The 12,052-nt window shown below is 33.5% G+C and overlaps 2 protein-coding genes across 2 annotated transcripts; both read left to right on the forward strand.

Moving 5' to 3' along the window:
- The first annotated feature begins 500 nt into the window (after positions 1–500).
- LOC122723281 lies at positions 501–5,224 on the forward strand. The gene is made up of 10 exons (XM_043955065.1): positions 501–597; positions 1,753–1,841; positions 3,242–3,324; positions 4,078–4,123; positions 4,254–4,310; positions 4,464–4,518; positions 4,604–4,704; positions 4,829–4,892; positions 4,986–5,066; positions 5,154–5,224. The coding sequence occupies exons 1-9, from the start codon at positions 501–503 to the stop codon at positions 4,997–4,999; spliced, it is 606 nt and encodes a 201-aa protein (XP_043811000.1). The 3' UTR covers positions 5,000–5,066; positions 5,154–5,224.
- Positions 5,225–5,250: 26 nt separating this feature from the next.
- On the forward strand, positions 5,251–10,424 carry LOC122723352 (eukaryotic translation initiation factor 3 subunit E). The gene is made up of 9 exons (XM_043955404.1): positions 5,251–5,326; positions 6,664–6,905; positions 6,988–7,142; positions 7,806–8,033; positions 8,129–8,250; positions 8,755–8,974; positions 9,413–9,555; positions 9,818–9,955; positions 10,141–10,424. Exons 2-9 carry the CDS (start codon positions 6,698–6,700, stop codon positions 10,238–10,240), a joined length of 1,314 nt encoding a protein of 437 aa, XP_043811339.1. The 5' UTR covers positions 5,251–5,326; positions 6,664–6,697; the 3' UTR covers positions 10,241–10,424.
- The last annotated feature ends 1,628 nt before the right edge of the window (positions 10,425–12,052 follow it).

Genomic DNA, 12,052 nt, shown 5'->3' on the forward strand with positions numbered 1-12,052 from the left:
TGCAACTGATATGGGATATTGAACCAAAAAAATCCACCACGCTCTCACAACTGATTTTCTAAGTTGGCCTTCTCCATCAATAAAACTTAAAACATAGAAAAATTTTTCTTAATGCTTTCATAGTTGCCATTTTTATCCAAAATTTAGATTGATTTTTATAAATATATAATTCAATTTTTATATTTTAAAAATTAAAATTATTTATAATGGTAATAAATAAAAAAATGAATAAAAATCATAAATTCACTGATTTTTAAAAATTAAAACAATAATTTATGAATTTTTAGTTATTAAAATAATAAATAAAATATTTTTTTATAAAAAAAATTTTAACTACTTAAAATGATATTTTTTTATTAAAAAACATAAAAATTTTAGTGGTTAATTAAGAACTATTTTATTAAAAAAGTTAATGAGTGACAGTGAGTTTTGTCAAACAAAGATTCATGTAAATTACCCTTAATAAATTTCCCTTGTAATTTATCTAAAATTAAGAAGGGATGGCTTTTATATTGGCTCCACCAACTAGGGATGTCAGCGGGCGGGCGGATTTTCGTGGGTACCCGATCCTTCCAAACTCTATTAAGACGGATTTGGGTTTTTACAAAACGGATTTAGGCGAGTTCGAGTTTGAAAAATTTTACCCGTCTCAGATTCGAGCAGGGTTCGGGAATAGATGATCGGATACCCGTTACCCGAACCCTATTAGCTATACTTAGGGATGGCAAGCGGGCGGGTTTTCACGGGTACCCGATCCGCCCAAATCCTATTAGGACGGATTTTGATTTTTACAAAACGAATTTGGACGGATTCGGATTTGACCCGTTATAATCCCTAAATTTTCTTTTTTCATTTCACTTCATACACTTCCCTCTCTCTGTCGGCGCCTCTCCCCCGCTTCCCTTCCCATAATTCCCAATCGACTCTCTCCCCCACTTCACTGCCGGCAGCCCTGACACCGGCGACGTCTCCTTTTTCTCCCCAACGACCATAAATCTTCTCCCTCCCCCCAGCTAGCGATATCTCCCTTTTCCCCATCCCTTGAGTACTACCTTCAAGGAATTCCTCTCGCGTCCCTGTATTAATAAGAGCGCATTCTCATGCTCCAAGGCAAACAACGAATATTCTAACCGGGTAAGCATACAGAGTCTGCTCGTGAGGTTTTTTTTTCTTTTTATTTTTTTTATTTATCACATGTGCGCTTTGTAGGGGTGAGCAGTATTCGGTTTAAACCGAAATAATCGACCGAACCGATTAATTTTAAAAATTTGGTTCGGTTTTTTTTTCCGCTCGGTTCAGTTTGAAATTTTTAAAAAATCAGTGATTTCGGTCCGGTTCAATTTTAGACATAAAAATTTCGATTAAACCGAACCGAACCTAAATCACCTATACTATGTCGTTTTAATATTTCCCTAATTCCCTATTTCCCTTCCCTTCCCTTCCCTGCCCTAAATCTAAAACAAATTTCTGTGCGTGCCGCCAGACCCAGTGCTCCTCCTCCTCCATCTCTCATCTCTCATCTCTGTGCTCACCCCTAACGCTAACGCCCTCACCTTAAGTGCCTCGCCTCTGAGCGGCGCTTCCACCTCAGCTCCATCCACTTCCAGCGGCGCTTTCACCATCCACCGTCCAGCCTCCGATCTCTTTCTGAGAAGAGCCACGCACGCATCTCGCCGCGAGATTCTCGCGCCTGTGCCTCCAGTCTCCTCTCGACTGGACTGATTCACCGTCGGCGTTAGCCGTTGCTCTCAGTCGTGCTTATTCCACAGCCCTCAGTCCTCTCCGAGTCTCTGTGTCGCGCTTCCAGCCATTCACAGTTGAACTTGAGTAAACTGTACAAGGTAAGTAAATATTTGTGATTTGCTATTGATCGTTGCCGGAGTTCTTTCATGAACACTTTTCCTCGTCGATTTATATGAAACTCAATTCTGTAACATGATGAACTATAAATTCTTTGAAATTTACGATCGAGTTGTTATCTACTGCTGTTACAGATAAATCTGTGAGACTGTTTGGTGTTCAAGAAAGGTATGGAAAAGTTGGTGAATTGGGACAAAGAAATAATACAAATAGAAGTGAACATATTTTAACTTATAAAAAATAATTTTAAAAAAAAAATAAAACATGATTTTATTGGGTCTACATTAGCTGATCTATTGGCTTGTGTACTCTTGATTGTTGAAGTTGTGTGCTGTTGAAGTGTTGATTGTTGAAGTTGTGTGCTCTTGATTGTTGAAATTAGACAGAAATATTATGTGAATAATTTAGGAAATTAGACAAAAATTAATCAGTGACTGCATGTCAATTGATCTGTAATTATAAATATAATTATAATTATAATTAACAGAAATTATAATAAAATAAATAGCCAACAGTATAATTATAATTAAACAGAAATTAATTAGTGACTGCATGCCGACACTATAATTATAATTATAATTAATAGAAATTATAATAAAATAAATAGCCAACAGTATAATTATAATTAAACATAAATTAATTAGTGACTGCATGCCAATTGATATGTTTAATTACAATCTTCTATTGTGATCTGTTTAATTGCAATCAAGTTAGGATACAGTATTTAGTTTGGAAGTAGACAGAAATACCATTAATTTTGTAGTGTATATGATCATGTTTTGAGGTACTTGACTCATCCAACTGAATCAAAGTTTAAGTAAGGTCTGGGCCCATTTTATATATATATATATATATATATATTTGTTTATTTGTACTAGTATTGTCCTGTCTTATTTCTTAACCTTGTCCTCTTTCATATTTCGGGCTCTAATTAACTGTTAATCTCATGTTATTGTTTTTTTAGGAAAATGAACAGATGGTCTTTATAGAGTGAATTCACCACTGTCTTTTCTTCCCTCATTCAATCATTGTATTTATTCACCACCTCTTTAAACTTTTTTCCCTCATTCAAACATTGTATTTATTCACCACATCTTTAAACCTTTTCCCCTCATTCAGTCATTGTATTTATTTCACATGATAACTGGTCAGAATAATTCGCTGTCTTTGTAGTTCAGATTTAAGGCTATTATCTTAAGCCGAGATTTTTATTTGAAAGGTTGCTTCTATGAATGTGATTTCAAGCCTCATTTTGAATTTTTCTGTTAAAAATATGCCAATGTCATCTATTTTGTCTATCGATATTCTGTAGTAAATGATAATTCTGGATCGCTTTTCCAAGGTCCTATGTTGCCTGATTAGTACTTGCACCTTTCTGCAGCTATTTGAATCCCATCTTCATAGTACTGAAGTACTTCTACGTTATTCATCTGCTCTTGTTCAAGGTGCTACAAACGTTTTCTGGTATGAATGCCTGCAATCTTGCGTAGATTGATTGTGCTTTAGCACCTGCTTAATAGTTTTTTTTATTTCTTTTGATTGAATATCGCCAAGTGTTGGCTGCACTCTTTGACATTACTTATGCATCAGGAATGAAACTGAGTTTCTTATGGCTGGATTTGAAAAAAAAAGGAAGAAATGCACTAGTTTTGAAATTGACCACCTTAAGATTCCATTTTGAAGTTGACCATCTTAAGGTTCTGAGTAATGTTTATTTTACATCTCTTTTCATTTTCTCTTCTTTCAAGATGAATCAAGTTCTGGTCATCGTGTAAGATCAATTCCATGTCATAAATCAGATCAAAATCTAACTGTTCTTAGCTTTCTATTTGTAGCATTTTTCTTGGAGTAAAAAAATCAATGTATTTTGTTTTCCCCTCTGCTTGTTGAATATCTGGGTATCAAACTGCGCATTTCTAAGTGGTCTAATGCTGAACTGAGATGGCAAGTCATACTCTTCTTAATAACCTTGGTGCTCCAATCAAATAGCTTTCTCATTTGGTCAGATAATGTCATATATGTGGCCAAGAGGTCAACCTGGCAAGAAAAGTAGAAGAGGGGATTTGGGGTGGGAGAAGTCCAGATGTACCTTTTCATAGTGTCAACTCTGTGCTGTCAGATTAATACTGTAGTGTACATATCTTTCAAGATAGAGGAAACTAAAATTTTGTATTTAACACCAGATGTGGTAATTTTTTTTGTTTGATATCTGTTCAGGATTGACATCCAAACAAACACTCGGCATTTTCAAAGCCTCTTTCGGGTAAGAGGCCTTTCAATAAGTTGAAGTGACCCATAAAAGTTGATATACATTGTTAAAACACATTTTGTTATTTTTTTCTTGTTGTTTTCTAATGCCTGTTACTTTTATCTTTGTGTTTTTTCGGTTTCAGTATCTCCTTGAGGAAGTTGCACTAGAGCCTAAGCGCTTGAATAAAATTCCATTACAGGTCAGGAAGTTACTATTGAATGGTTTAGCTCTGCTGTCATTACTATATACTAAAAATATGTTTAGAACTTTGGAACCATCATTCACTAGCAAACATGTGAAATTTTCCTTAATCAGATATAATTGAAAAATGTAATTTGTCAATTTAATTCAGGCACAACAAGATCTGTTTCTTCTACTCTCAAGATCCTTACTTTTTTACAACTTAGGTAACCTTAATTACTTTGCATTAATTCAACATTGAACAATGAATTCATGGTTATTTGCCTATTTATGATACTTTGTTCTGTGTAGATGACAAACTAGAAATCTTCTTAAAGCACTTTCCTGTTTTTCCAAATGCTTTCTTGGTTGGTGGTCCTGTGGATTTCTTTGTGATTGAACTTGCGGACCAGGTATATCAATCTTTAGTCTATACATATTTTATTATTGAAATTTCATTTTTTATCTGTTCTGTGTAGTTGGACATATGCTTGTAGTTGCCTGTTGTAACGGTGTTGGAATTCCTTTGTTGGTCAGCTTCAAAAGTTGAAGGTGGAGCCAGTTCTATTGCATTACCTCTCTCAAAATAAAATTCTCCAAGGTAGTACTATACAACATCAAAGAGTTGAGACTTATATTTCTAGCAAATTGATATCATTATTCATTATTATTCCCTTTCTGCTGCACTCCAAAGCCTTTGGCCTCTGATATCGTCATGATTCTTAGTCTCTTGCATGATTCAATCCACATCTTGTGTGTACATTATGATTTCAAGGTAGATATTTTTTTCTTGTTATTATTGATTATTGAATTGATTCTTACAATTTTTATAGCTATTCTAATATTTTTTTATGCTTGCAAGTGAAATATCGGTTCAAATTTGAAAAATATGGTGGTGTTGGTCTGCTGGAGACTTGATTGAAAAATATCAGTTCAAATCTTCTCTCCCCCACTTCACTGACGACCGCTGGAGACAAGCCTTGCCTCTCCCCAATCGGCGTCGGCGACATCTCCTTTGACTGGAACTCTCTTCAGGTTTGCAATCAAATTTTTTGATAATCAAGATCTTTTATGTGCATGTTGTTAAAGAATTTTTAGTTGCTATTAAAGATTTTTAGAATTTATGGACTATTAATTTGATTATTTGGATACTGTTAAAAAATCTAATCATTTGCTATTTGGTTACTGTAACACTGTTGATTTTTAGAATTTATGGGCTATTAATATGATGTATGGACTAAAAGTTGCTATTAAAGATTTTTAGAATTTATGGACTATTAATCTGATTATCTGATTATTAATATGATTATTTGCTAGTTGGTCACTCTTAATCTGATAATCAAGATCTTTTTAGTTGCTGTTAAAATATGTTAATACTATCAGATCCCATGCTGTATAAGAAAAATGTGTTAATTTACCAGAATGATATTTGATGTAGTGAAGAGATTATAATGCCGAAGTACCATCTATGTAATCCACCTGGTTCGTGTCATTGAGCATTTCTCCAATGTTTCTACTGCTGGGTTGTGCATATCCTACTGATAGTTTTAGTGAAAATTATTGCAAGTTCTCAGACTTGATTTACAATCTATGTTTTAACTGTTGGTAGTTTATTTGTGAGTTAAATTATTGATATTATCGTTCTCTCTGATGAGTACGAGTGTGTTGACTTCAGTAAAGGGATCTTTGAGCAAATCTTTAGAATTATTTTAGTTTGTGGTTATGTATTGACTTAAATAAATTTATTTGCTAATTAAGTTACTATATGTTATTTGTTCTTATGGTTATGTATTGTTTGCTAATACATGTTATTGTTTTTCATATTTTGGATATTTGCTAATCTATTTGTTTTTTTGAAGCTTTTCAAGCACAATTTGATATTGGAGATTGAAATGGCCAATTGAATATATTTTATGTTCAATCAATGTAGCTTAATGAATTTTTGGAACATTTCATTTGTTCAAAATTTTATGTTGGATAGATAATTGATTAATGGTTGTGTTATGATGAATTTGTAATATATTTATTTTGTTTTAATATATTTAAATTTTCTAATTCAGGTTTGTTATTTGGGTTATAATATCCAAATCTTTAAATTTTTTGTCATTGAATTGAATTAAAAAAAATCGGGTTCGGTCGTGTTCGGGTAGTGTGCGGGTATTGTTAAACGGATTTGGATCGGGTATGGGTAGTAAAATTAAAATACTAAACGGGTTTGGGATGAGTTTGGGAATTTTATATATAATCGGGTTTGGGTTTGGGTACTCTCAATTTTGCGGGTACCCTACCCGTTTACATCCCTACAACCAACTACATGACTGCCTAAAAAACCCTAATTCTATCACTCTCCTTTCCCCACCTTCAATTCGCAGGAAATACGAACATCAGCACCACCCCAGAGCAACAATGGCTACTTACGATCTAACTCCGAGAATTGCACCGAATCTGGACAGGCACCTGGTGTTCCCTCTCTTGGAGTTTCTCCAAGAACGACAGCTATACCCAGAGGAACAGATCTTCAAGTCCAAAATCGAGCTCTTGAGCAAAACTAACATGGTCGATTACGCCATGGATATCCACAAGAGCCTCTACCACACTGAAGACGTCCCTCAAGGTAACTACAAATTTCATCCTTTCTGACCTTGGGCGCTCTATACATGATGCGTATGTGATGTGTTTGGTTGGGTTTTTGTTAGATATGATTGAGAGGAGAGCTGAAGTCGTAGCGAGATTGAAGGCCCTAGAGGAGGGGGCAGCCCCTCTTGTGGCGTTTTTGCAGAATGTGAACGCCGTGCAGGAGTTGCGAGCGGACAAACAGTACAATCTTCAGATGCTTAATGACCGCTTCCAGGTTTGCAATTGCAATTTATGCTTTAGTAACGGGTGATTGTAATGTAATGTAGAATTGGTATGGGTGTCGTTTCTTGCTCCTAAACCTACTTTGGTTTAATCTTGTTTGAGTTTTTGAAGTGTGCTATGCAACTGGCATTATTGTAATTGAAGTGTTATGCTAATTCAGGCGTCATATTTATTGGGATGAAATGATGTGGTGTTATTGTTGAGTTCTAAAGAAATTGCTGAATCCAAAAGCTCCCTTGCTTCTGTATTGAAAGACTCAATTTTTCAATATAAGCGGATTGTCAAAGCTTTTAATTTTAGCTGAATTCCACTTTTTCTTCAACTTGTGTCATAGTGATATAGCTTCTATGCATTCCAAAGTCATTACCAGATCCAAATCATCCAATGATTGCACATTGGTGTTGCTATTGATAAGTCTCTTGCATAATTTCATCACAGAAGTTCTTGGACGTTACCTTCAAGTAATTCTTTTCTTCCTAAATCCCCCCTCCTACTGCTACTTTTTTTGGGAGGGGTTTGTTGGTTAAGAGATTTGGTTATCTTACTCTTGAGAATGCACTCATGAAATGGCGTTAGGGTTTGTTGGTTAAGATATATAGTTATTCTTACTCTCCAGAATGCACTCATTAAAATGGTGGTAATGCTTCATTATCAGATTGGTCCAAAGCAGATTGAGGCACTATATCAGTATGCCAAATTTCAGTTTGAATGTGGAAACTACTCTGGTGCAGCTGACTACCTGTATCAATACAGGGCCTTGTGCACTAACAGTGAAAGGAGTCTGAGTGCACTGTGGGGGAAGTTGGCAGCTGAGATATTGATGCAAAACTGGGATATTGCTCTTGAAGAACTTAATAGGTTGAAAGAAATAATTGATTCAAAGGTGGTTTTATTGTATCTACTTTTCCCTGTATGATGATTTACTATTTTTGTTGTTTTGGAATTGATATGTTCACTGGCTGTGATTTTACGTTTCAGAGTTTCTCGTCACCATTGAATCAGATGCAAAGTCGAATATGGTTGATGCATTGGAGTCTTTTCATCTTTTTCAATCATGACAATGGAAGAACACAGATTATTGATTTGTTTAATCAGGACAAGTATGATTTATCTTTTTCTTTTCTCTGTGTTTTAGCATTTGTTGAATTTCTCTGACTTGTTTCATCTCTTAAACAATTTCTTGAGTGTCTTTAGCTTTTTATGGACTGGTCTTCTGGTTTTTTGACCACTTGGCCAATTGACATTTCAAGAGTAGTTTTTATAAATTGTCAAGCTTTTACTATACATGATCTGACTGGCAGCATGCAGTGTACTTAATGGATATTCCCAAAATGCAATTATGGATTCTGTGCATGTCTAACTTTACTGCTCTGATATGTTGTATGATAATTGATAAATTTTTTTAAATTTTTTTTGCTGGATCTTAGCTTTTCTTTTTTTGGCCTTATCTATGGTGGAAGAGATATTAGTGGAGATTATTTAAGCTGTCCTATGCTTCAAACCATGCAGCAGTGTGATGTTGAGCAAGACCGCATAATATTTAATTTTATGTATCATTTAAATCTTTTGCTGTTTATTATACTTCATTTCTTATATATTTTCAGGTATCTCAATGCCATTCAAACCAATGCTCCTCATCTTTTGAGGTACCTATCAACTGCATTTATTGTCAACAAAAGGAGACGACCCCAATTCAAAGACTTCATAAAAGTGCTACAGCAAGAGCAGCAATCATATAAAGATCCCATCACAGAGTTTTTAGCATGTGTGTACGTTAATTATGATTTTGATGGGGCACAAAAGAAGATGAGAGAGTGTGAAGAGGTAAGCTTTCTATATCCTAATGTGATTGTTTGGCTAACAAAAACATTTAAGTTATTATCCTCACTGAAAGGCTGCCACTTTTCCCAGATGACCTTTACTTTCTCTCTCTCTCTTTACCTTTTTTTGTTTTTTCTAAAAAAAAGTTTTGGGCATGTGAATGGGACTGGTGAATGAGACGACATGGTTGGCATCACGGTGACATTGCAATAGCATGGTTTCTTAGCAAAAAGCCTTTTTTTTTTTCCTGTTTGGTCTTCTTTTTTTCACTTCTGATTTTTTTCCCAAATTCTTTTAATGTGGATTGGGGGCAGGGCAGGGGGGGGCTTTGAGGGTGAGGGAGTGTGCGAGGTTGTAGCTTGTGTTACTGGTAGATGTAATCGTTAGTTCTTCTGAGCTGAGTCATTTTTGTATGTTATATTTCTTGTTGCTACATTATAGGTGATTTTAAATGATCCATTCCTTGGAAAACGAGTTGAAGACAGCAACTTTTCTACCGTGCCGATGAGAGATGAGTTCCTTGAAAATGCTCGCCTATTTATCTTTGAGACTTATTGCCGTATACATCAACGTATTAACATGGGGTAAGTGCATACTGGATGCTTTTAGTGAAGTCTTGCTTTTGGAATCAAGAATTTTATTCAATATAATTGATTTTAATTTTCTTGATTGAAAAGAAAGAAATTCAGTTCTTTTTAACTTAAAAATTTTCATTTAAAATGTAAGAATTTATTTAAATTCTTTTATTGCAAAATAAATCATGCCAAACAATGGGTTAGGGAATTGGAACAATTTTACAGTTACTTTCCTTTATTTTGCTAAATGAAATTAACTGTTCAAATGCAGAGTCCTTGCTGAGAAATTGAACCTGAATTATGAGGAGGCCGAAAGATGGATTGTAAATCTTATTAGAAACTCAAAGCTTGATGCTAAGATTGATTCACAATCAGGAACTGTTATCATGGAGCCTAATCAGCCCAATGTGTAAGATTATAGATAGATTCATAAATAATAGCACTTGTGTTGGTCTAGTATTTTTCAGTGCCTTCTATCTTGCTCTTATCTTTTCCTGTTATAATTCTTTTGCACTCTATATCTATGTGTGTTGATTTCTTTTCTTTATTTTTCTTAACGACTAAAATGCAATTTGGAAATTTCCCTCAATTCAGGTATGAACAGTTGATAGATCACACCAAGGCAATATCGGGGCGTACTTACAAGTTAGTCGGTCAACTTTTAGAACATGCACAGGCACAAGCTGTACGATGAAGTTATTCTTGAAGTTTGTGGGATTTATTGTTGTCATTTTTTGTTATTTGGAATTTGTTTGCTGCCGCAGATAATTGTAGTGATAATCCTTTTTGGTGGGTTAATCTAGTAGAGCAGAGGTTAAGAAATTATTGATTATGAGAAACATGGTTTATTTTTAAATTCAAAAGCATCTTTTTTAGCATATGTGAAGGTTAAAGTTGATCTCGCGTTGAGAGCTAATGCTTCATGCTTCATGCTTGTGGGAATTCATTTTGGGCACTTTGATAATGGAAGGGAAATAAAGAGAAATTGTACAGGGGAAATGATGAGAAAGGAAAGAACAGGAAAACTTTTGAAGAGAAATATATTTCTTTAGAAAAAAAGGGAATATAATTATATATATATATATATATATATATATATTTCTAAGGGCATTTAAGTAATTTAGTATAAAAATACAAATAAATTTCAAATTTACCTCGATTTTTTTTCAAAGTTTACCAAGTTAACCCATAGCTTTTAGTATTGTGAAATTTTATATATCACATGTCGTACTTTTATACCAACTTCGACTCAATGAGTTTATTAGGACTAAATACATTTAATATCATATATTAGATTAACTCAATATGTATATGTATAATTCTGTATCTATTTCATGCCAGTTTAAGCAAACTTATCAAAATATCTCTTTGCAACTTCATGCCGTAAGGTACTCTCTATTAGTAACATAAAAATTTAATACACGGTTCTAATGCCTTAGCATTTTCAATGGTACATCAAATAAATTCAAAATAAAAATTTTGAGTTCCAATAAGACATATAAAGATTATTTATACTTCCCTCCTAGTGTACAAAAATTTAGATTAACAAGTTAATACGTGTATAAACCTAACATATGTGTAACCTTTACCGAAAACGCAAGCATGTTAACTCTTTGCAATTTGTTTTCAATTAGGTTGCATTCTGCCCGATTTTATCTCAAATTTTCAAGCATCTTATAAATATAAGTAAACTTAGTTTTCCTCATAAAAATTTTGTATTTTTATCTTAATTTTCTAACAAAATATAGTAAACCTAATTTTGATCACTCTAGTCTAAGATATAAAATTTTCTTTACAAGCTACTCAAACAAGTATTTACTAGTCCAGATTTAATGCCAGTATTTAACCGATTAAAGAATTTGATTTTCATAAAAATGCATATAGAATTGGATTGTTTTTTTGTCTTCTACAAAATGTTATGCCTACCCTTTAGGATTTATTTGGCACTAATTTGCTTAATTTCATTAAGTAAGACTTTAGTTATAACACAAGTAATACAAATTGTTTTAGATGTACTAATCCTACTAAACTTTAGGATTTATATTTTTCACTATTTTAGATCTAAAATCATATATTGGTCTCCTCATCAAAGTTTTATTCCTTTGTCGTAACTCTTTTTTGTTCATATTGTACTTCATTTGAACAAATACATAATAAATTACAGCTTTCTAAATATAAATTGTCGAATTAGAGTTTCAATTTGCCAAGTTTAAATCAAAATCTCCATGCTTACCTATTTTTTTAAAAACCTTCCATCATTCATTTAACTCATTTAAACATTCAAAATAATATTTCCAGCCTCTAAAATCAAACTCTAAGTATAATCAATGAAAAATTGAAAACACCATTAGACCAAATCTTTTCAACAAAGTTATTTAGTTCACCACTTTTACTCATTTGCCACTTCCTTTTCCTTTGAAGTTCTTTCATCTATGTCAATTTCAATTTTAGCAAAGGATTGAATATTAAAACTAGCTTTGCATATTAAATTAATACATGAAAGGGT

Source organism: Manihot esculenta, chromosome 3, assembly GCF_001659605.2.
Source record: "Manihot esculenta cultivar AM560-2 chromosome 3, M.esculenta_v8, whole genome shotgun sequence".
NCBI lineage: Eukaryota > Viridiplantae > Streptophyta > Magnoliopsida > Malpighiales > Euphorbiaceae > Manihot > Manihot esculenta.